At 41.0% G+C, this 25,671-nt stretch overlaps 1 protein-coding gene across 12 annotated transcripts in view; it reads left to right on the forward strand.

Annotated features, from left to right (window-relative positions):
• The window catches only part of MAGI1 (membrane associated guanylate kinase, WW and PDZ domain containing 1), a 778,572-nt gene that overhangs the window by 670,691 nt on the left and 82,210 nt on the right, over window positions 1-25,671 (forward strand). For 9 of the 12 annotated variants that reach the window (XM_066351952.1, XM_066351954.1, XM_066351956.1 and 6 more), the window contains exons 7-12: window positions 2,072-2,107; window positions 7,704-7,761; window positions 10,075-10,175; window positions 12,765-12,857; window positions 18,708-18,890; window positions 19,442-20,062. In XM_066351952.1, coding sequence (XP_066208049.1) covers window positions 2,072-2,107; window positions 7,704-7,761; window positions 10,075-10,175; window positions 12,765-12,857; window positions 18,708-18,890; window positions 19,442-20,062 — 1,092 coding nt within the window. The remainder of the gene's footprint in view (window positions 1-2,071; window positions 2,108-7,703; window positions 7,762-10,074; window positions 10,176-12,764; window positions 12,858-18,707; window positions 18,891-19,441; window positions 20,063-25,671) is intronic. The other 3 variants (XM_066351957.1, XM_066351958.1, XM_066351964.1) reach the window with 1 other exon arrangement.

Genomic DNA, 25,671 nt, shown 5'->3' on the forward strand with positions numbered 1-25,671 from the left:
CTACATATCCTTCTAAGTATAACTCAGGAACTGTTTGCATGACCTTGCCCAGATGAGATTAGTCACTCTATTATATGTCTTACTTTGTTGAACTTATTACAGTTTTAATTTGATTTTTATTTCCGTGAGCTTTGCACTAGTCTTCCCCTTTAGAAGGCTAGAGATGTGATTGTGCTCACTCTGGTATCTCCAGTACAGTGCTGGGCATGTAGTAGGTCTCATTAAATAATTATTGAAGAAATGAATGAATGCCTCCAAAGATATTATTAAATAATATCCAAATGACTGTTTTCATGAAAAGTTTTCTTTTCTTTTTTTTTTTTTTATAGGGATTGAGAGTCAGAGAGAGGGATAGATAGGGACAGACAGACAGGAACGGAGAGAGATGAGAAGCATCAATCATCAGGGTTTTTTTTGTTGCGACACCTTAGATGTTCATTGATTGCTTTCTCATATGTGCCTTGACTGCGGGCCTTCAGCAGACTGAGTAACCCCTTGCTCCAGCTGGTGAGCTTTTTCTCAAACCAGATGAGCCCACGCTCAGGCTGGCGACCTCAGGGTCTCGAACCTGGGTCCTCAGCATCCCAGTCCAAGGCTCTATCCACTGCACCACCGCCTGGTCAGGCATGAAAGGTTTTATGTAAACTACATTTTGTCTTTGAGAAACAATGCCAGTGTCAATCACTGTTGGCAATTGTATAGTCTTTTTTTTTTTTTTTTTTGTATTTTTCTGAAGCTGGAAACGGGGAGGCAGTCAGACAGACTCCCGCATGCGCCCGACCGGGATCCACCTGGCATGCCCACCAGGGGGTGATACTCTGCCCATCCGGGGCGTTGCTCTGTCACAACCAGAGCCACTCTAGCACCTGGGGCAGAGGCCAAGGAGCCATCCCCAGCACCCGGGCCATCTTTTGCTCCAATGGAGCCTTGGCTGCGGGAGGGGAAGAGAGAGACAGAGAGGAAGAAGAGGGGGAGGGGTGGAGAAGCAGATGGGCACCTCTCCTGTGTGCCCTGGCCAGGAATCGAACCCGGGACTTCCTCACGCCAGGCCAACGCTCTACCACTGAGCCAACCAGCCAGGGCCAATTGTATAGTCTTTAAATAAAAGGTGTAGAAGGTGTTTACGGCTATGTTGTTTATAAGCCAATAATTAATTCATTTCTTTCATCAGTTTGAGAAATGTTTAGTCCCTATCATGTACCAAAAGTGCATTGGGCACTGAGCCAGTTGCGGTGGTAAAAACAGCCTTGATGCTGGTTTTGTGGCGCTCACATGGAGAGGACGGCACCTGCTCTGTAGCTGGAGAGACCTAACACATCAGCGCCTAGTTGTGTGCTGTCCTGTGTTCTCTCTGCAGGTAATAAAAGGTTTTACTGACAGCAGGAGAGATCAAGAATGAAAAGAAAGGGTCATGACTTGTTTTGCTTATTGAAATTATCGAGAACATTTTCACTCTAGTTTTCTAGGCTGTGTCACTCAGAAATCTTATATAAAGCATACTGCTGCCTTCAGGGCACTTCCAGCTTCGCTTCTCTAATACACACCATCGTGACAGAACTCATCGTTGTAACACTTTTTAAAAGATATTCTCAATTTGACCTCACCTTTTATTTTTCAGGCAGCAGTATCACTTATAAGTTAAGTAATGCTTTAATTGAGTATAATTGCCTCGCTGATTGGAGGATTGTTGAAGGATTCAAAGGACTAATATTAAAAGGTTTAAAAGCTTTGTTTGCTCTAAATAAGGTCTCTAATAAGTGACTTTTTGCTTAAGAACACTGAAACCACAAAGGTATTTATCAGCTTTTACAACTGATCAAACTCTATTTTGACATGCAAGGAAATGAGCCATATAATTATGTTGCCAATATCAACGCTTAACCATTTTGTGATTTATACTGAGATCTCAAGTTTATTAGCCAAGCCAATGAAATAGCCATAACACAGGTAAGGACAAAATCAAGCGATGTGTTTGCTGCTATTTTTCTGAAGGGAGTTTCTTTCTTGGTGCTGGTGTCTGAATTTTTCTTTCTCTCTTTTCTGTCTCATTCCTGCTATTCCTTTGGAGAAGAAGGGGTCCACACGGAGGAACTGGACAGTGAACTAGGTAAACTCTCCAGCCTGCTGCTGCTTCATGACTTGCCCTGAATGCTTTTCCTCCCATGAACTGCCTGACTGCTCAGTTTCATTAGTTTGCACTTCTCTGATGATTTTCATTCTAGTTTATCCTCTTAAGGTCAACCTGGCAATGCTTGTGCCTGACTGCTGACACATGCAGAGTTGTAGTAAATTATGTCTACAAAGAAAGTCTGAGTGAATTGAGACTACAATGAGAGTTCACAAATGGGTGCTAGGCATTCTAGGAATTGCAGGGTTATGGAAAACCTGAAAGGATAGATGCTTGCTGTGTCCCTTGAATTCTCTCATATAACCTGTCGGCTTCACTTTGTTATTTCTTTGGTGTGGGAAGTTACCTACATGGGTAGGACAAATAAAACAAAACAAACAAAAACCTATGAGACGGATTCAATGATCATTACAGGAGTAACAGTAATACAATAATTTAGATGACTATTCACTGAATAGTTTATGTCTTTAGTATTGTGTTGTTATTAAGTCACTGGCCACATGTTTGTAGCTATAGTGAATTGCTTGAAAACCAGATACTAGGTTTATGTATACTGTTTTCCTTAGAGGGTATGTAGCTATGTAAATCTAGTCTTGACTCCCCTAGCTATTATAGTTTAGAAATAATTTACATTGGCAGAAAATGTCAACTCTTTTATCTTTGCTGTTAGAATATATTGAGTGATATTCTCTGCTAAGTTAACTGTTCAATGTTCAGCTTTGACCAATGTTAATATCAGTTTGCATTCCGTCTGATTCCTTTGCAGAAGGATGTATGGGAAAGGTCAGGTTTGGGCAGAATGCCACAAGAAAGTCTTGGCTGTTGAAAATTGACCTAGTATATTTTTAGAATAGGAAATTGTTTAACATCAATATGAATAAAACTGTACTGAAACAATTGAATCAGCCTAGCATTTTAAAATTGCTTGAACTGAAAATAATAAACATTTAATATAGATTATTATTTTCATTCAATACTGCTATGTTAGTATGGATGGAGATAGTCATGGTTGACTGGAGTTATGATATACTAGAATCTGCTCAGTTCTTCTCAATGTCTGGCACATATCCTGTTGTAATTGATGGGTGTGCCCATGATGATTGATAACCATTGCTAGATCTAGTTTTAAACATGATTAATAAGTTATTTTGTGGTCATGGTAGGAATGACTTGAGATTCAACCTGTGTAATAAAACAATTTTAAACTATTTCTTTTTAAATTGTCAGTCCAGTGATATTTGAGAAAGTAATTGAAAAAGGCAGAACTAAGTTTTCCAGACATAAAATGAGTGCCTTGATCACTTGTTGAACCAATTCAGATCACTCTTGCTGTCGAACCAACACATGTGAATGCCTACCGCTGTCTGTATTGTCTGTATTGCTGGAGGAGGCGATATGGCTGAACGCAGGGTGCGTGTGTACTTACTCTTATGCAAGTTTGAATGCTGAAAGTTTTAGGAAAGAGGTGTCTGTTTTCTTTTTCCAATGTAACTGTGATATTGTGGGAATTATGCTTTTACAGACTCTAATTAATAAATTTTAATGCTGCGTAGCATTCCTCCTCGTGGTCATAGTCACAGTTTTGGGAAGTAGTTTGGAAATGGAAGAGATGTTGCTTGGATCAGATCCAGCTGCCTGGCCTCAAATCCCCCACTTACTGGCTTTATGACCTTGGGCAAGTCATTCATTTCTTAGCTTCCCTTCCTTTGTGGAGCTGAAAGGGGGGTCCTTGGGTTGCTTTTTGAGGAAACTGAATGAGAATGTGTCTTAGAATTTGTCTCTGTGATCAGCTCATATTGCTCTTACCAGTTTTATTATTTATTACCTAAGTCCCTCTTGTTGGACTTTACAGTACTTTTATAGGACTTGATGACACTTTTTGCCTTTAACATGGGACAGCAGAGGAACATGCTACCACAGAAATGGGCCAAGTGTGTTCTTGTGCGTGGAGTAGAAGTAAGGCTCTTGATTTTTGCCTGTGTGTGTCTACCACACACACATACACATGGACTTTATTTTATTTTATTTTTGCATTCACCCTACATTCTGTTGACAAGCTTATTACCCATTTTCTTAATAAAATGGTTCTGATCTTAAACAACAGTGACTGTCAGGTTTTTAGTGAACAATACAATTCCAGATATGACAAAGAAACCCTCTCTGTAATCTGCCTCTGAGAGGCGTCGTTGTTGGCATAGGTTTTGGACACAGATCACTTGATTATAGATCAATTGTCATTTCTGAACTCTGTTGCTTGATGGGGGTCAGTAGTTCCATTATGCACTTCAGGTTTACAGAATTGATCACACCCTCTATCACAGTACTCCCCAGAATTGAAAGACACTTGCAAACCTTTTGGAGTTACAGGGTATTCATGTGCTGACACCCACTAGAGAGATAGAGAGGATGAAATGAGGTCTCCCCTCAATCAAAACTAAGTCACAGTGCTGAAATTCATCTCTGATTAAGAACATGACTTTCAGTCTGTGTGCTGACAAACCCTTTTGGAAAGAACTTGGAACATCTGACCGCTCCATACTTGCTTCTGTGGTGGCGATTGTATAGCATGCAGCTTCAGACGCAGGACCAGCCAGCAAGTAGATCACACATCTGCCCTGTTCCCTGGGTGCTTTCTGGAACAGCTGTCGTTGTTTGAGCCCAAGTGCCAGCCAGGTGCTGGGGAAACATTTACAAACATCTTCATTTAATCTGCAGTCGACCTCTGAGGTAAATCCAAGAGAAAGATCTGCTTCTAAGATGTTAAGTAATGGCTTACTCCAAATTTATGAGGTGGTGGAGGGCGCTAAGGTTCATCCCAGATCTGGGCAACCCCAGTGGGTCTCGACTGCCTGAACAATCCGGACCCTGCTGTACAGTCTGGTCTGATGTCCCATAGTTGTTAAAGGGGCAGCGTGGCTTTTCAGGTAGCTTTAGAGTTTTGGTGAAAAAAAAGAAAGTGGTGTCATCTTTTCCTGGGCTTCAATATTTGCTGCTATTTTCAGTTCTTTAGAACCAAATGGTAAATTTGAGAACAAACATTTTCTTTTTGAATCAATGACCCATTTCTATTTTAAGCGTTCAGGGACTAATTCCTATTATTAAATTAATCACCACTTTGGAAATGAGAAAGCAAAATCTATTCAATTTTAAATGAGTTTTCCTTGAAAAACTGGAACATTGTTGGAGTTTGCTAATCTGTCCCAGAGATGTGTTTAAGTTTACAAATGTCCAAAAATTCTAGTAGACCGACATTATTCTCCTTGTTGACTGGGTGACAAGACAAAGTCAGAAGTGGCACATTTTCTTGTATGTATCTTGGACCTCCATCAAAACACCTGCCATTTGGCATTTGAATTGTTTGCTCAGATGTGGCACTTGTCATTATCTTGATGCCCTGGCATCTGGCACACTCTCGGGCAGACAGGAGGCACTCACTAAATGTTGGACAGATTAACAATGAAATGAATTGAGCTTTTAGAATTTTTAACTATTTTATCAAAGATAATAGTGCCAAATGTTTAAGTTTGCTGATTTAGAAAAGAAATTTGGTTCATTAAACATAAGGCAGTGCTTTCCACTCACCCATTCTCTGTCCCAGGCCAGAACAAATATGGGACTGTGTACCAATTTGCAATTTTTGAATCTTCAGTTTCCCAACTTTTTGGAAATATTTTCCTGGATAATTTTAATTTAAATGGTAATTTCCAGCTTTGTAAGGGGAAACTATTTCCCTAGCATTTGATTTGCACTAATTAGCCCACAAGACTGCATATAAAAATGCCAGGTTTTATCAACATCTGCAGATTGGACCTATCTCACATCTTATTAGCTTACATCTCCCCAAATTCAAAGACTTTGATAAAACCTGCTAAGAGTGTTTTTAAAAGGACTAGAAGAAAGAGAGAAGACCTTATCTCTTTGTTTGCAAACATATAACATGGAGCAAAAACAATGAAATTAATGTGTCTTGATGTGCAGCTTAAATTTGAGCAAAACAGAGTTTAAGTCTGCGTATTAAGGAACACACCTAAGACCCCATTTTAATATGGAGCTGTTTGTGGTATCTATAAGCCTGGATAAAATGGTCACTATGTGAAAATAGTGATCAGATAATTCCTTGAATTAAAAAAAATCTAGTATTTCAAAATAAGTGATATTTCACTCAGCCATAAGAAATGATGACATCAGATCATTTACAACAACATGGATGGACCTTGATAACATTATACTGAGCGAAATAAGTAAATCAGAAAAATCTACAAACTATATAATTCCATACATAGGTGGGACATAAAAATGAGACTCAGAGACATGGACAAGAGTGTGGAGGTTACGAGGTGGGGGGGTAGGAGAGGGAGGGGGTTGGAGGAGGGGGGAGGCACAAAGAAAACCAGTTAGCAGGTGATGGAAGACAATTGGACTTTGGGTGATGGGAATACAGCATAATCAAATGTCAAAATAACCTAGAGATGTTTTCTCTGAACATATGCACCCTGATTTATCAATGTCACCCCATTAAAATTAATTTTAAAAAAGTGATATTTCAGGTGTTTGTAATACTCTATTCAAGTTGGTCTTAATGGCTACTTCTAGGACTAATACTTCAGTTTGGAGAACTGTATTACACAAGCTTGCCTTAACTGTGTATCTATGTATGTATCTGGGTAGCTTTCAAATTATGTTGAATAATTGTTCTATGCCTGAAAGAATTGTTTGATGACACAAAACACAACATAGTTGCTTCTTTCACCAAGTAGATTATTTGGCACAGTGGGCTTTTTCTCAACAGATTCTTCCAACGCAGTTCACTGTTACTTATTAATAAAGTTCCAACCTTTGATATGAAACCTTACAAAGTAAAGTCCAATAGAATACAGTGGGGTTTTCAGAAAGGCACCTATATCTTCCAATGCCATTTACCACATTTAAAAGAAATAAAAGCTAGTGAGTGCTTGGAGAGCAGGACCAGTGTTTCTGCTTTTATAGGCAAACTGCTGGTGAAGATAGGCCTGTCCAGATATAGCAGCTGAATGACAGATGCATGCAGTTCAAAATCCCAACTCAATGTGGGCATTTCTGCTGGCTCAGTAGCATTTTAATTAGGAACAAGGGGAAAATAAGATGCAAATTTTATTTTATACTAGGAAGAGAAATAATAGCACTATTGTATTGAACATGAAAAGAAACTAATTTCTATCCAATTTCACTTTTATGTTAAGGTAGTCTAGAAATAAAATGAGAAAACTATAAATATTTAAGATAGGAACTAGGCATTCAAGACAAATTTTAACTATATTTTTATTAAAATCTAATTTAATCATTGATTTAGAATGAAGGCATCCAGGACTGCATTTTATTAAGTTTCAGTTGCTTTTGCAAAATAGCAATAAACAATTGTTCTTTGTGTAGAAAAGTACACTGATAAAATAAAAGCAATGCCTGTGTTTCTTTTAGGATACATAGTTGTAATTGGATTTGAGGCACTTTTCTGAGTTTGTCTTTTTGCCTAATACGTTAAAAGTCCCTAAGCTCTTTAAGAATATGCTCTTCTTTCTCTAACTATTTTATTTTTTAGAACTGCCTGCTGGTTGGGAAAAGATTGAAGACCCTGTCTATGGTATCTACTATGTAGAGTAAGTGCCCATTAATCCATGCTACAGTGTGTACCCCTGTCATTGTGTACATTTATGCCAAACAGAGTTTACCATCATTAATACGTATAAACTTAATTTTATAGTGAAAATATATGTTATCAATATAATGAATGAGAAAATATTCCCCGAATCTGAAGATAGCAGATTATATTATACAATTTATGAGGGGCAAAGCTGTGTGGTTTACTATGACTTTACCAAGACCCAACATAATCCTGGCCTATGGCAGGCACTTAGTAAGTATTAGTTGAATGAATGAATGAATGGATTAATGAATGAGTGAGTGAGAAAAGCAAAAATTCAATAGGTCAAGTAAGTAGAGGCTGTCTTCAGGAGGAGAACCTGCTTGCCTATTTTTTGCTCTGCCCAAGTCTGAAGTTCTGTTATTACTTACTTATTCATTCAGACTTCAAAATAAATAGGCTTTATTTCATTTCCCTGAGAAAGATGAGAAATAACTAACAACAGATCCTTTGAAAGAAACAAATGCCATATAAAAGTTCTGTCATCATAACCCTACCTGTCACCATGAAGATAGCAGGCAAGCTTCTTGTCCCTCAGCTGCTGACAATGGAAAGTCATTTGTGTAATACCCTAGTGATTACAAGGGTATGATGCAAAAAATGCCAGGTCGTAAAATGCTCAGCATCTTATTGCAGAAAATCAAGAGTTTGCTAAAGCAAGTGTCCGTGGCCTGGCTCACACTGCCACCTCTTTCCTAACGAGAGGGTTGGTGATTTGGAGCACCAGAAAGGCAAAGTCAGCTGTTTCTGTCACCTTCCTAAAATGAAATTCCATTGTGTGCCCAGCAGATCATCTTTCTCAAACATGTTCAGTGGGATTCTTGCCTATTTGGGGCTCATTTTGAGTTCTCCCTGAACTAAAATGTGTATTAAGAGAAAGGGAACAGGTGACCACAACTTTGATGAAGAGACTTGGTTTGAGTGGCAAGTTGTTTTCTTACTATACACTTTTCCACCCCGTGTTTTATTTAAATCCAGTGCCTGTTAATCTTAGACTATATCTTAGCATGACATTACCTGCAAGAGTTAGGAAATAAACAGGCAGTCCTACAGTAGAAATTAGGAACAATTAGTCTATCCACCCTATTTGACAAGCCTGCCTCTAAAAAATAAAGCCCGGCCCTCGCTTGTTGGCGCAGTAAATAGAGCATTGGCCCAACGTGTGGACATCCCAAGTTCAGTCCCCAGTCAGGGCACACGTGAGAAATAGTCATCTGCATCTCTTCCCCCCCCCCCTTCTCTGTCTCTTCCCCTCACAGCCAGTGGCTCAGTTGGTTCAAGCATCGGCCCCAGACCGGGGTGGCCAGGTGGATCCTGGTCAGGGTGCATGCAGCAGTCGGTCTCATTATCTCCTCTCCTCTCACTTAAAAATAAATAAATAAAAAATGAATGAATAAAGCCTGGCTTTAATTAGTATTTTGATTCTAAATAATCACATAATAGATGTGTTCCCAAACTTTTAAGTAAAGTATGATTTTGATGAAGAAAACTAAATATGTTTACACTTGTGTATATTTGCATAACATGTATGTACATATACACACACTGAATAAGACTGTGTCAAACGCCACCTATGTTCATGTGTATGTGTGTGTTATATGTGTGTGGTGTGGTGTGTTGTGTGTGTGTGTGTTTTACCGTGGCCAAATTAGTTTTGGAACCATCTGAAGTATCTGGGTCTTGTCACTTTGAACTCATCACAGTTGCGTAGGTTAGCTGCATGTGGAGTCTTTTTTTGCCTAAGGCTTATACTTTTAATCCTGACTCCATGTCTATTGATTAAAATAGTTGACAGATGTTGGTAGAGTCCTTTTAACTTTACCATTTGGGCAAATGTTTATGCTTCCATGAACTCTGTAGTATAAAGTTACATAGCAGTTCTGGCATTAGATGTTATAGACATCATTACATCTCTTTTTTAATCTCTTTTTAAATAATTCTAGTCTATTTCTTGCTGAATTAAAGCAACTCACCTGCGAGTTGATTACTTGAACACTGGGTGTCCTGGGGTGTGAAAGCAGGCGGTGTATTAAAGATTTTAAAATAAAATGTGTGTGTATAAATCTCACAATACAATGCTTGGTACATAGAAGCAGTAGTATCAGAGACCATTTTTATTTCCACTTCCTCACTGCACATTTGACACAAGATGGTCAACATCTCAGACCATCTGCTTTGCTTGGTTCTAATCATGGGACTTGACCTGATTGGCATTTTGCTTATGGGCTGAAATATGTCCTAACTGGATACTGTCTGCCTTCTGCTCCAGCCACATCAACAGGAAGACACAGTATGAGAACCCCGTTCTAGAAGCCAAGCGGAAGAAGCAGCTGGAGCAGCAGCCCCCTCCCCAGCAGCCACAGTCAGAAGGTTGGCTTTCTCTTGATCTGTGGGTGCAGGTGCGCAGGCTGAGCCGGGTGCTGACACCCTGTGTGGCCGGAACTGACCTGAATGAGCAAGTCCTTCTGCGCTTCTGAGGACTTGGTGTCTTGGAGGGAGGAATGCAGAGCTCCCAGGCTTCCTGCCCTGGGACCCAGACAGCGCACATCGGGGGCCCAACTCAAAGGCACCAAAGTCTCCATTTTCATTTAGAAAGGAGCCGTCTTTAGATGGCAGAACATTCTGATGGTGAAAGCGTTCTCTTGCCCCAGCGAGGTACCTAAGTGCCAGAAGCGTCCTCTTAGGTACAGCTTCCGGTACCTAAGTGCCGACCGCTTTTAGCTCTTTAACCTTTTGAGTAGTGAGTTTTTTTCATGCTCGCTGACCCCTGGGAGTGTTGTTTTTTGTTTTTGTTTTTTCAAAAAATGAAATTAGTTTCAGTTACAGTTTTATTAACTTAAAATCCTGTTTGTTTGATAACCAGTTTATGGAAACAAGAAAAACATACATTTTCCTTTTTTTAATGTTGCCTTACACATTTTTAAAATAAATCGATTGTACTTTGAATGGTCAGGAGGCACGAGGACGTACATGAACGTTCATACTACTCAAAGGGTTAAGAGGAGTTACCGGGTATGAAACTAACTTTTGCTTTTAGGAATATTACATGGAGGTATCACAAAAAGCTGATGATTTGAGAGCTTTCTTAATCACAAGTTAATTCATGCTCTGTAAAAATATGAACAATTCAGGAGTGTAAAACATTAAATTCTTTCCTACTCACTCCCAACCCATTCTGAGCAATAAATACTGTGCAGAAATTTTCTAGAGATGTACAAATATGCATATTTTAACAAAAAGATCATAATTTATGTATATGCATAAACTTAAGTTTTATGACCTGTTTTTCTCACATATTTCTTGCACATATTTCAGTTGGTTAGTCGAAATTTACCTTACAATTTTGAATGTCTGCATTATATTCTATTTTATGAATGTCTCTACTTTATTTAGCCATCTGTTTATTAATAGATACTTAGGCTTTTTCCAGTGTTTTCATTGTACTCTTTTAAAACAATAGGTTTAATACACCCTCAATATAACATAAGAATATCGATTACACAAATGTCAAATATAACACTTATAATATTGAATATAATAAATATAGACACATATGGAAGCTGGGAAATTTTTGTGCCAATAGGCATATAGTAAATTTTGTGGGCTTTGAGTGAAAACAGCTCTAGACAGTATGTGAACAGGTTGGCATGTCTGTCTTCCAATAAAGCATTATATATAGACACTGAAATTCAAAGATCATGTAGTGTTCATGTGTCATGCAATCTTCTTTATATTGTTTTCAACCATTTAAAAGTGTATATTTAGTGGGACACTTGAAACCATATCAACACAATAAATTAAAAATTAAAATAAAAAAAAATAAAAGTGTAAAAGCCATTTTGACTCGTAAGTTGTATAAAAACAGGCATTTAAGCCCGATTTGATCTTTTGGCCATAATTTGACATAGACTATATTTGAGATAGAGAAAGAGAATTCACATACTAAAAAGTTCTCCTTTCAGCCCTGGCCGGTTAGCTCAGCGGTAGAGCGTCGGCCTGGCGTGCAGGGGACCCGGGTTCGATTCCCAGCCAGGGCACATAGGAGAAGCGCCCATTTGCTTCTCCACCCCCCCTCCTTCCTCTCTGTCTCTCTCTTCCCCTCCCGCAGCCAAGGTTTCATTGGAGCAAAGATGGCCCGGGCGCTGGGGATGGCTCTTTGGCCTCTGCCCCAGGTGCTAGAGTGGCTCTGGTTGAGGCAGAGCATCGCCCCCTGGTGGGCAGAGCGTCGCCCCTGGTGGGCGTGCCGGGTGGATCCCGGTTGGGCGCATGCGGGAGTCTGTCTGACTGTCTCACCCCATTTCCAGCTTCAGAAAAATACAAAAAAAAAAAAAAAAAAAAAAAAAGTTCTCCTTTCTACCTTAATTTCTTCTTTATTTAAAAAAGCATGTTTTTTCATCTTTTCCCTGAGCTAGTGAAACTTGATAGTGTTAGTAGAGTTTGGAGAATTCTTAATTGAATACATGAGCTGAGCTGGACAGGAACTCATGGGTAAATGTCAAGTGTCACTCACTGAGTCACTGCTGGGTCTCCCAGGGGAATAAGACTAGACTTAGGGTCCAGGAGTTCAGAGATGATAGGAGACAGCATCCCAGCAGACTGAGATTGACCTTCACGCCCTCAGACAGGCTGGCGTAGCACACCTGCCCATGTCTCCTTTGCTGTAGAGAAGTGTCTTCCTTATTGGTCTGGCTCTAGTTTGCTCTGTCCTTCCTGATGTTTTTAGTCTCACTGTAGACTCTCCAGCCAGAGAGAACTGGAGATGGATTGATTATATCACAATATTTCTATCCTCAAAGGTCTTAGGAAAGAGAGAGAGTGTCTTGATATTCTTAGCATAGAGTGGGATCAAACACCAAATTTTTTTTAAAGTTCTTGGCCCTGGTTTTTTATTGATTCGGGCAGCTTTATAATTATGCAGATGGTGGATCCTAAGTGAGCTCTTTCTTCCCTTTCCTGCAGAGTGGACAGAAGACAGCTCATCGCTCGTGCCTCCCGTGATTCCCAACCACCCCCCAAGCAATCCGGAGCCGGCCAGAGAAGCTCCACTTCAGGGTAAAGGGTTTCTATAATCAGAATGGTTTTAGCTCAAAAACCTAAATTTTGAAAGGTGCTTTTAGGGTGGAGTGGAATCTTGTAACTCTCAAGTCATTTATTTAACAATAAAAACCATAATGATTGAACCTTTCAATGTTTCACTAATTGAAATTGTCAAAAAGATGAGAAACTTTTTTGTGTGAATGTCTTCAGCTATTTGCAATGCTTTGGAAGTGATGACTGCTTGTCCTGGAGGATCAATTAAACCAGGGTTTCTCAACTTAGCACAGTTGACCTTTGGGACCAGATAATTCTGTGTTGTGGGGGCTGTTCTGTGCAAAGTTAGAGCATCCCTGGTCTCACCCACTAGATGCCAGTAGCACCCTGCCCCTGTTGTGACAATCAGAAGTATCTCTGGGAGGCCAAAGCATCATAAAATTGTGAACCAATGATTTAGAGAACACAGATATTTAACAGTTGTGTTTAATAAGACAGATTGAAAACTAACCATTATATTGCAAGGTTCTAGTCAACATATTTGGTTTTAACAGAAAATTTCCTGTAAATGTATAATCATTCAGTATTGTTTTAAATTCTATTCTCCGATTTCTGCAGTTGTGGCATTTATTCATGTTTTACATTTTATTGAGTCTCACTTATTTGCATTCACAAAAAGTTTGAGTCCCCCAGAAAGGTTCATTTTTTAAAATTGAAAGCTCTAGAATGTTGCTACTTTCAGATCTCAATGTTAAGTGGTAGAAAAGGTGTTAAGGTTTGTTTAGTTTTTGTTTTTTTTTAAATAAGAAAAACCGAACAAGGTGCCATATTTGATAGAGTTGGGGAATGTTTGTGGTACAGAGCTGTTAAAAAGACTGTGAAATGGCCTGACCTATGGTGGCGCAGTGGATAAAGAATCGACCTGGAATGCTGAGGTCGCCGGTTCAATACCCTGCACTTGCCTGGTCTAAGGCACATATGGGAGTTGAAGCTTCCTGCTCCTCCCCCCTTTCTCTCTCTCTCCTTCTCTCTCTCACTCTCTCTCTCCTCTCACAATGAATAAATAAAGAAAAAATTTTTAAAAAGACTGTGAAATTATCATCTCGTTTTTAAAGAGATGTAAGTAGGTAAGTTGATTAATTATTTTCTCTAATTTTAATTTGTCATTATAATTTTCATGAAAAAGAAATTGTTTCCCTGTTAGCTGATATTGTCATGAGATTAGTATTAATATAAATTTATGTAGAATAATTTCTTCTGGCTTGGGTGTACTTTTTTGTGATAATGGCTTTAGTAAAGATAGAACATAGTAGATAATAACATTAATTAATATCAGCATGATTGTGGCCTCCTTCACATATTTTGAAAGTAGAACCCCTCCAGAAGTGACAGTGTTGTATTTCCGCTCGTGGTGAGTCGGTTGCATAGCTTCTCAGTGCCCCGAACCAGCGGGGCGTGGTGGCAGCCCACACGTTTGCCCCTCTGCACCTGTCTGTTCCCGCCAGGGTTGGCTTGGCCAACTCTGCTCGTCTCAGGTTATTGCTGGAGTCCCCGTTACACTCACCCTTTCCATTTACTCTTCTCATTTATAGAATTTGACAGTTTATGATTAGAGTTTATTTGTATTCAGCTGTTTTAACAATAGTTTCCTCTTTAGACCGAAATCTCCGGGAGGCAGGAGACTGTCTTGTTTCCTGTAGGGCACTCCAAACTAGGCAGAGTTCCTTTGCTATCTAGCTTCTGCGGAAATTTATTGTGGAGTGAAAGAATACACATCTGTACATGGATTTACATGCCTACATATGCAATAAGCAGCTGACCTTCCTTAAAGAATTATCCTAGAGATTAAACAAATTAAAGCTTTAAAGATTCAGGCCCTGGTGATTGGCTTAGTGGGAGAAGGTTGTCCCAGTGTGTCGATGTCTGGGTCTGATTCCTGGTCAGGGCACACAGGAGAAGCACCCATCTGCTTTTCTACCCCTAACCCTCTCGCTTCTCTCTCTCTCACACACACACACACTCTCTCTCTCCTCCCTCCTGCAGCCATGGCTTAACTTGAGCAAGTTAGCCCCCCACGCTGAGGTTGGCTCCATGGCTTCCACCTCAGGTGCTAAGAAGAGCTTGGTTCCTGAGCAATGGAGCAACGCCTCAGATGGGCAGAGCATCGCCCCCTAGTGGCGTGCCGGGTACATTCCAGTCAGGGGTGCATGTGGGAGTTTATCTCTCTGCCTCCCCTCCTCTCACTGAAAAAAAAGGAGGTTCAGGTTCTGGGTGCCAAAAAACTTAGTGTGCCAACGGAGGCAGGGTCTAGAAGTTATTTATCTGTCCTAGGTGCTTCATCCCAGATTTCTTCTTTTTTTTAGGTCTATTTTTTTTTTTTTCTAGTGAGAGGAGTGGAGGCAGAGAGATAGGCTCCCACATGCACCCTGGACGAGAATCCACCTAGCAAGCCCACTAGGGTGGCAAAGCTCTGCCAATCTTGGGCCCTTGTTCTGTTGCTTAGTAACTGAGCCTTTTCTTTCCTTTCCTTTCCTTTTCTTTTCTTTTCTTTTCTTTTCTTTTCTTTTCTTTTCTTTTCTTTTCTTTCTTTCTTTCTTTTTCTTTTTCTTTCTTTTTTTTTTTTAGCACCTGAGTGGAGGCCATCAGCTATCCTCAGTGCCTGAGGCCAAGTCACTTGCGCCATTTCTACAGGAGGGGAAAGGAGGGGTTGGAGAAGCAGATGGTCGCTTTTCTTGTGTGCCCTGGGACTGTGACTGGAAATCGAACCTGGGATAGCCACACGCCAGGCCGATGTTTAACCACTGAGCCAACCACCAGCCAGAGTCTTTTCTAGGCATTTTTTCTTTTCTTTTTTCTTTGACTCTCTCTGGTCCCACGTTGGTTTGGGATTTGGGAGAGGCTCAGTGCATTCTCCCAGAGAAGCACTTGTGTTCTCAGGGCCCCTCTGCTGTGCAGTCTCCGAGCTGCGGTCTCTCAACAGTGACAACTGCGCTGCAGAGGGCGTGGGCTGGCGGTGGTCCAGGCCTTCCGACGGGGTGCCAAGAATGGCGCCAGTCTGACGGGAACGAGCACCTGAAGGGTGTTCAAAAGCCAATTTGGGGGCTGAGACCCAGAGATCCAGATTCAGTGAGTCTAGAGCGGGCCCTGAAAATGAGTACAATTTAAAGAGCTACCCAGGTGATTCCCTTCCATAACCAGATATTACAACTGGCAACTAGTCAACAGACTAGAATCTCCTGGAAGATGACATGGACCACAGGACTGCAGCAGGGAGAGCTCCCAGTTCACTGCTCATGGGTAGAAAGGCGTTTCATTTCCAAAGCTCCATTAACTGGTGACCCTCCCATACATAAAACACAATAAAATGTGCATGAAAGTGTAGCCCTCTGACCTTCCCTCCCTAGTCAAGCCTTGGAAGAGGACATCAGTGGTGTAATTTCAAAGCACTGCTCATGTCTGTATTAAATTGAAAACATTCTAAGCTCAAAAAATACTAATGGGTTATAAAAGAATTCTTTCAGATAAACTGCCAGTCACATATTCACATCTTCTGACTTAGCCTAGGACAAGGGTAAAAAGCGTAAACACCCACCCACCTCCTTCAGCTTTCTCAAAGACATCTTCAATCTCATTTCTTTGTGCTGCCGTCCATTCAGTCAGTCATTCTGAGCATGTTCTTGGAGCAGTATTCGGCACTGGACACACAAGCAGAGGTCTGCACAGAGCTCATGTCTAGTGGCTGTGTGTGTGTGCATGCACATGTGAGGCCCCTCGTGCACGGAGTAGGGACAGGGAGCCAAGTACCAAACCAGGAAGTGGGAGATAGACTGTAGCTGGCTAAGCACAAAAATAAAGCAGGAAAGGGAGACTGGGAAGGTTGGAGGAGGTGCTGCGATCTTTCACGAGGTTGTCAGGGAAAGCCTCACTGAGCAGGGGTGGCTACTGATAGAAGCCCTCCGACCTCTCTGCAGCCTCTGCCTCAAGGATGTAGGCTGTGCACACACGCCCCAAAGTAAAGGTGGGGCTGTCCCACTAGTCCTCAGTTGTCCATCTGATGATTGTCTTGGCAGCCATCTTTCCACAGTCTTGACTTCGTTTGACATCATCCTCCCGGTGCCTGGCGGATGACCTTACTTGGGTAATTCTGCCATATCTTTCTATCCTTTAGCCATGGTGACAGGACTGGCTTGTCAAGCTTCCAACCAGCCTCGGGACTACTCTAAGCAGGGAGGAGGTGATGAGCAGACTAGAACTCCAGACAATTTAAGAGAGCCTTTTTAAGAGCCAGAAACTTTTGAAATGTGCAATTACAAATTGTATGTGTGCCCAGACACCTTTTTAAAAAGGCCTTTTTAGATACAGCTAACCAAAAATAACTTTCCTTCCTGGGTGCTCCCGGCTTTAGAGCAGGGGTCATGGAGACTTTTCTTTCTCTCTCTCTCTCTCTCTCTCTCTCTCTCTCTCTCCTTTTTAATAGAAAAGGAATAGGACACATGGGGAAGCCGTGGCCAGGACAGGTAACAGAAAGTGTAATTAGGAAAGTTGAAAGAACCTGAACATTGAATTATGTTCACTATTTGGGACAACCAGAGAAATTCCAATACGTTTCTCAACTACAGCAAAATGCCCAACTAACAAAACACAAAAACTTTTTGTTTCTATACGAGATGTTATTTATGAATATTACCAAGAAAATTCAGTAAAACCTCAGGTAGAATGCTTGGAAATTATTTAGCTATCTACCTATCTATTAATTTAGTTTAAAAACGACAACTGAATTTGGAGCTGTATGGCTCTTGTTAGTAACTATTTTATTTACTTTAAGTTTTTTTATTTTGTTTTACTTTTTAAATATTCCAAGCCACTTATTTTAAACCATAAATTTTAGCAATGAATATATCCAGGCTATTTAACAAATTGTTAAAAGAGGCAAATTAACAGGAAAAGTCAGTTGAATTTAGAATTCAAATTAAAGTAAAAGCATAACTCTTTTCATTTAGAAAGTAGTGATCATACATTTTTATCAAATTATTCCTTTTGACCATAATATGTTTGTTAGTATTATCTATGTATTTTCAGAGTGAGTTTTCTGTTTGATTAAAAGCTAAAGGTTTTGCTGTATTGACTTGACAAGGGGAAGCCATGCTCAGGGCAACACATTGGAAGCTCTATTGCAAAATATAAACTGTAACAAAGCAACAGACACAGCAAAGCCTCAGCCATTGTCAGTGGAGTGAGAAGGACCCTGAAGCAGTTCAGTTGCTGTCAAACTACATGAACTGAAACCAGGGATGTGCATCAGATGATGGACCACTGTTTTAGCCTTCTGTTCTTTTTTCTTAAGTGGGAGGAGGGGAGATAGAGAAACACACTCCCGCATGTGCCCTGACCGGGATCTACCTGGCAACCGGGATCAACCCTGTCTGGGGCCAGTTTTCCAATCGACTGAGCTATCCTCAGTGCCCAGACCCAGTGCTTGAACTAATCAAGTGTGTGGCTGCAGCAGGAGAAGAGAGGGAAAAGGGGGAGAGAGAGGGAGAGAAGCAGGTGGTCACTTCTGTGTGCCCTGACTGGGGATCGAACTCAGGACATCCATACACTAGGCTGTTGCTCTATCCATTGAGCAAGCTGGCCAGGGCCTCAATCTTTTTCTTTTTTTTTTTTTGGATATCTATGCTGATGGCACATGTACCGTGTGCCCTGCTGTAAACAAAGGGGCGTACTGAAATCAAGACAGGACTTTAGTAAGACACCTATGTACCCAAATGATGCGGCACAGGAGCTTGGAGAATTATGTATAAGTTGTATCATTATTGAATTCACCTTTTCATTCATTGTGGCATTCTTTATACCTTTCTTGTTTTAATCTAGGCAAACCCTTTTTTACACGAAACCCTTCTGAATTGAAAGGCAAGTTCATTCACACAAAGCTGTGGAAAAGCAGTCGTGGCTTTGGCTTCACAGTTGTTGGAGGGGACGAACCTGATGAGTTTCTTCAGATCAAGAGCTTGGTCCTAGATGGCCCCGCCGCTTTGGATGGCAAAATGGAAACAGGTAGAGATGCCACATGGCCATGTAGCTTTTCCTGTGTGGTGAGACTTCTGCCCAGAACCCTAATAAGACCAAACAGCAGCTATGATTTCACACGTTTGCAGATCTCCTTTAAAGGTTGTAAATGAGCAAGATTCCTCCAATATGTAAATCCATTCCCTGATATAGATGAAAACCTTTGAAGCCGTTTTAACTTTGGGAAGCTTTTAGGGTGCTCTTGAGTAGTGTAAAGCAGTAATTTGCTAAGATTGTAGATCTATTTGAATAAATGAAATCTGAACATGGATTTTTGCCTTGAGATTTTGTTTTAGAAGAAAGCATCAGTGTTCTTTTAGTGATCGCATATTCTCAGTAGCAGGGAAGACACTAGATGCTTAAAGAATGACTTATTCATCATTAAAATAAGTAACAGAAGTAGTCTCTTTGTGTCCCATGATACTTCCCCAAATCCAGTTTCAGTTCAGCTTCCTGTTGATAGGTGTTCATACTATAATATTGATATAAAGTTTCTGTGTATTGTTTTCTTATTAACCCCTAAACTCTTACCTTTGCAGGAGATGTAATTGTCAGTGTGAACGACACTTGTGTTTTGGGACACACACATGCACAAGTCGTGAAAATCTTCCAGTCCATTCCGATTGGTGCCAGTGTGGACCTTGAGCTCTGCCGAGGTTATCCATTGCCTTTTGACCCAGACGACCCCAATACGAGTTTAGTGACCTCGGTGGCAATTTTGGATAAAGAACCAATTATTGTGAATGGGCAAGAGACCTATGATTCACCAGCTAGTCACAGCAGTAAAACAGGCAAAATCAATGGCATGAAGGATGCCAGGCCAAGCAGTCCAGCTGACATGGCTTCAAACGGTTCCCATGGTTACCCCAATGACACTGTCTCTTTGGCTTCCTCCATAGCCACTCAGCCGGAACTCATAACTGTTCATATAGTCAAAGGGCCAATGGGCTTTGGTTTTACTATCGCAGACAGTCCCGGTGGGGGCGGCCAAAGAGTGAAACAGATTGTTGACAGTCCGCGATGCCGAGGCCTGAAGGAAGGGGATCTTATAGTGGAAGTGAATAAGAAGAATGTGCAGGCTCTGACCCACAACCAGGTCGTGGATATGCTGATCGAATGTCCAAAGGGAAGCGAGGTTACGTTGTTGGTACAGCGAGGAGGTATGTAGATTTATTTTCTCTGGTTTTATTTTTTTTAACCCATTATCCATTGTTTAACTTCCTGGTCTTCAGGTGGCTATTGGGGTTTTTTAAATGTCTACTTTTCTAAGATCATTTTTATTTTAATGTTTGGAAATGCATTCAGAATGTCTTTAAAATAAAGGTTGTATTTATACATTACGCTAGCACATGTGCAGCTGCAGTGATTCTCTTAAATGTAAATTAGATTGTGCTTTTTAATGACCATTAAGATTTTAAGACACAATGACCTGTGTTGGCACAGTGCATAAAGTGTCGACCTGGAACACTGAGGTCGCTGATTTGAAACCCCGAGGTTGCCTGGTCAAGGCACATAAGAGAGTTTGATGCTTCTGGATCCTTCCCCCTTCTCTCTCTCTCTCTTTCTCTCTCTCTCTCTCTCTTTCTCTCACTCTCACTTTCTCTTCCCTCTCCAAAATGAATAAATAAAAAATCTTTAAAAAAATGTTAAGACTTTAATTCTCTTGAAACTGGCCTGCGTGGCATGCAAAATGTGGCTCCTGGCTGCCCTTCCAACCTCATCTCACACTCTTCTCCCCTACTCACTAGGCTTTAGCCATCTGGCTTCTTTTCTGAAGTACCATTAAAGCTCCAAGCCCTTTCTGTCTCAGGGCCTTTGCACTTGCTGTTCCCTCTGCTTAGAATGCTCTATTCGAGCTCTTTCCTTGGCTAGCTCAATCTCATTCAATTCTCCGCCTGTGAGAAGGCTTCACTGATCACTTTATCTAAAGTAGCCCCCAATACCTCCATGAAGTCTCCACTGCATTATTCAATTTCTTCATAGCTTTGATGATGATCACAAGTCATTGATTTGTATATGTATTTTTTGCTGCTCTCTCTTTTTCACTTGAATGTAAGATCCATAAAGCCAGGCTTCATGTCCACATTTTGACAGCTTGTATCTTCAGCATTTAATGCAACACCTGATTCCTGCTAGGTGTTCATGAGTAAATAGGTATTGATTGCATGAATGAATAAATGAATGAATGAATGAATTGAATAGATGGATGGATGATGTGATTACTTACACTTGTCAGGTACAACATCTCCACCAATTGTATTTTTTTTAACTTATTGATTTGAGAGAGAGAAAGAGAGACATCAATTTTTTGCTTTACCCATCTGTGCATTCATCAGTTGATTCTTAGATGTACCCTGATCAGATATCTAACCCACAGTCTTGGCACATTGAGACAGTGCTCTAACTAACAGAGCTACCTAGCCAGGCCCCTACCAGTTGTCAGTGTACCCACAATTGAATGAAGTGGTTAAGGATTTCCGATAAATGGGGTATTCTAAATCTTAAGGCGTTAGACTTCCTTCTTCCTCCAGCCCTCATGCCCCACCCTTGCCCTACCAGAACTCCTAGGAAGGACCTCACTCTGAAAATTATTTCCCCTGATATTAAATGTCTGTTTCTGATTATTTGTGACTAGTCTTGGTTGAACACCTCACACAAGGAGCCTGAGATGGGCTGTTCCCTCGATCCTCGCCAGGATGATTTATTTCAGGCACGGCGTATTCTGACCCTCTGAAAAGAGCTGAGGGCCCAGACTTCTATTTCTCTTGGTTCCATTGCAGCAGTGGCGCTCATGTATGTCACCACAGCCATGTTCTCATGCTCCTGAGAAGCTCTGCATTCTGTGATCAGAACGACAGGTGTCATGGAAACGAAACCCAAAATTTGGAGCAGCTGAGTGCACTGAAATGCTCCATCTCTCTTGAGCAGTTCTAAATGCCACTGTGCAGATTTTACTCTTAAAAATGTTTCCACCAAAACAGTTTTGAAGTCTTTTGTACCTAGATCACTTGACTGTTTTTAAACAGTGACTCAGATATAGTAGGACGTGACTTGAGTGTAAGGGTGATGGTGGTAATGCCCGGCACTCATACATTCTCTAGCAGTTGACAAAGCACTTCCATGCTGGCCCACGCCTCTCTTCTTGTTTTCACCAAGCCCCTGACAGGTAGGAAGGGGCCAGCCCATGGTGTGACTGAGTTCACCTTCAGTCTGCAGTTGGCAATTCAGTACTCTGCCTTGCTTAACTCTGAATAACACGATTTTTTACCTAATTGCTAATTTCTGTAGTCATCAACTTGCAAACTTTTCAGTAGTCCTTAGTTCACCAGGGACACACACCTCTGATTCAGCCACTGCTTATTGGACAGTTACAAACCACTGTGCTCTCCTACCTAGTTTATTTGCTCCCTCATTTCCTTTGTCAGTGTGTTCAGGTTTCCCTTTTTGTTAGATTCACTTAAAGTCTCATACAGTCTACTAACAGACAATAGTTACTAGAATCATATTAGAATGAATATGCCCAAATTAGCAAACAATTGATTATAGAAACATACCTCTTGATTTCAGATATGTTTGCATTCTCTGTTCTTAATTTCTGAGACCTTCTTTTTGTTAATGGCATTATATTTTATAACATTATATGAATATGGAAAGATCCAGAATATACTGCCTTATTAGTCAACATCTACATAGTTTATCCGAGAACCTGAGTAATGTAAGATCACTGTAACATCAGCAGTCTTTAAAACACACCATATATCTTGTGTTTGATTCACGTGTGGGACAGAAAGTTTGTACGTGTGCCATTGGCAGGCAAGCAGTAGTTACTATCAATCTTTTTAGAAAGCATATAAAATATGGCTGTATCTGCCACACATTAGTTATTTCAGTTGGCACTGACATTTTAGTCATGTGTCCTGTGTGATGGGATGCAACTAAGAAGGTCCAGGGAGGCAGCAAATACAGAAGCTCGGTTGAATGAGAACGTAAATGGCCATTTCCCTGATCCTTTCTTTTCTTTTAAATGAGAAAGATTTATTCAAAGGGCTTAGGATTTGCAGACTGGAAGCACAAGGAAGCAATAGCCAAAGTTTCTCAAAGGTGAAATAAAAGCCAAAGGTTTTTATAGTAAAAAGCACATTCTTGAGAAAATCAGTTTTGTAATCTTAGCTTATGGATTGGTGTGAAATGGTTATCCTAGGTGACCAGTGGTCTGGATACTAGACGTCAAGTGGTCTGGGGACGTGAACATTCTTTCTTTAGTCCCTCAGAGGGTAACCAGAAGGTGATCTGGAGGTTTGATATATCTCCAGGCATTGAAGCAGGACTGGAAAGTTTAAAAATGTTTAAGTTCCCAGGCTAGTTAGAACAAGAAAAGAATTGTTTTCTCATATGTCAACCTTCTTGATTTTAGCAGTTCAGCAGTTTGACCATAGCACTCCCTTTTATTTCTTCACTCTATTCCTCATTGTCCCTCTTTTGCATTTCTCTCTCAGAAAACATCACCAATCAGAAAAATCATTTTAAAGTCATTTGATGCCATAGTGCAATGCCTTCCTTTGGTTCATCATGTGCTTTGAAGGGGTATATGGATTAGAAATGAGCTTGCTATATGTGAATTTATAGTCAGCTCAGATTTGTGTCAGTTTTTAGCATTGGGAAAAAGGGCCAGTCGGGATACTATTATATGCTGGTATTAGAAACCAATATCACTCTTAAGAATAGGTCAGTTCAGTTCAACAGTTGTCTCTTGTCTTAGAAGTTGATGCAAGCAACTCCCAAAGTTAGGCTCATGGTACATGAAGTCAGGTATCTAGTAAGAGGCATCTCTATAAAAGAAAAACAGTGTTTAATGGTTGAAGCAGACAATCATTCCGGTTTCTGAGTTCTGAAGGCAGCTAGTTGAGAATATTCCTAAATACCTGGTGATTCTTTCTAATGAAGCTCATTTCTGTTATTACTCCAAGAAAGCAGACTGATAAATTCGTTAAGTCCACCCTGTGATTCTCAGGAATTCAGATCCTGAGAATGAGGCTTTCTGTGATTTATTTATTTATTTATTTTAGAGAGAAGAAAGAGAGAGAGTGAAAAGCATGGGGGCAGGGAGGAGTGGGAAGCATCAACTTGTAGTTGCTTCTCACACGTGCCTTGGATGGTCAAGCCTGGGGTTTTGAACCTGTGACCCCATGTTTCAGGTTGATGCCCCCTCCGCTGTGCCACCACAGGTCAGGCACTGTCAGTGATTTAAAGAACTATCTTTTTCGGCCCTGGCCGGTTGGCTCAGCGGTAGAGCGTCGGCCTGGCGTGCGGGGGACCCAGGTTCGATTCCCGGCCAGGGCCATAGGAGAAGTGCCCATTTGCTTCTCCACCCCCCCCTCCTTCCTCTCTGTCTCTCTCTTCCCCTCCCGCAGCCAAGGCTCCATTGGAGCAAAGATGGCCCAGGCGCTGGGGATGGCTCCTTGGCCTCTGCTCCAAGCGCTAGAGTGGCTCTGGTCGCGGCAGAGCGATGCCCCGGAGGGGCAGAGCATCGCCCCCTGGTGGGCGTGCCAGGTGGATCCCAGTCGGGCACATGCAGGAGTCTGTCTGACTGTCTCTCCCCATTTCCAGCTTCAGAAAATTACAAAAAAAAAGAACTTTTTCAATTTTGGGCAGTAACTGGCTACGTTTGCGTTTTGTTTTAACTTTTAACACTACAAGCTGATTTTGCTTTTTAGTTCTTTTCAAGATTAGGTATATTTTAGTTTGTAGTATTTTTCATCCCACTCTCCCCAACCCCACTCCACACCTGGAAATCAAGCAGAGTTTGAAATATCATTTGTAAATTTCTGGAGTCAGACGATTTGTTGGGTCAGGCGTGGAGTTGCTGGGAGTGTCTATCCACATGCCCTAACACGTGGGGCCATCGCTGGTTTGCTTATAAATCTGTTCTCCGTGAAAGTGACCCTGGCTGCTGGTCCATCGGTCAGGTTGCCAACCCTTTGAGTAATGACTTTTTTTTCATGCTCACTGACCCCCGGGAGTGAGTTGTTGTTTTTTTTTCAAAAAATGAAATTAGTTCCAGTTACAATTTTATTAACTTAAAATCGTATTTGTTTGATAACCAATGTTCGGAAACAAGAAGAACATACGTTTGCCTGTTTTTAGTGCTGCCTCCACACGTCCGATGGTCCTCCGGATGGTCAGGAGGCGCGACTCTGCGTGCGTTCCTGCTGTGTCTGGCTCCCAGCTCCCGGGCCTGCCCGTCCCGCCTTCTCCCTCTGCTGGCCAGTCAGGAAACGCTTTTCTAAATTTTATTTTTAATTTATTTTTTAACATGGCCTTTGCATTCAGATGGCCTGTCCTCTGACACCAGCGTGAGTATAGATTAGAGACTTTTTTTTAAGGTATTTGGAAATCGCTAGAGGTGGTTATTACTTTTAGTATAGGTTTGGGGTTTTTTAATTTACAAAATATATAGAATATGTCCCTGAAAGGTTGTTTTTTTGGGGTTTTTTTTTTACTTTTTAAAAGAAAGATTGTCTTATATGAAGCATATAACTATCTGTACCCCTCTGTATAAAATATTTTCTGTATTTCACTATTTCAAGGTGGGTCATTCTTTAAAATATAATTCTAGGTTGTGTCAGAATACTTTGTTTCAAGAGAAGATTTGGCAATGCTTTATGACAGTGGAGAACTTATATTCAACTTGTGTTGAGAGGAACTCCGTATGGAAGAAAGCTGTAGTGGGTGTGTCTGGCGCCACCAGTCAGTTCAAACCGTACCGCAC

Source organism: Saccopteryx leptura, chromosome 10 (genome assembly GCF_036850995.1).
Source record: "Saccopteryx leptura isolate mSacLep1 chromosome 10, mSacLep1_pri_phased_curated, whole genome shotgun sequence".
Classification (NCBI taxonomy): domain Eukaryota; kingdom Metazoa; phylum Chordata; class Mammalia; order Chiroptera; family Emballonuridae; genus Saccopteryx; species Saccopteryx leptura.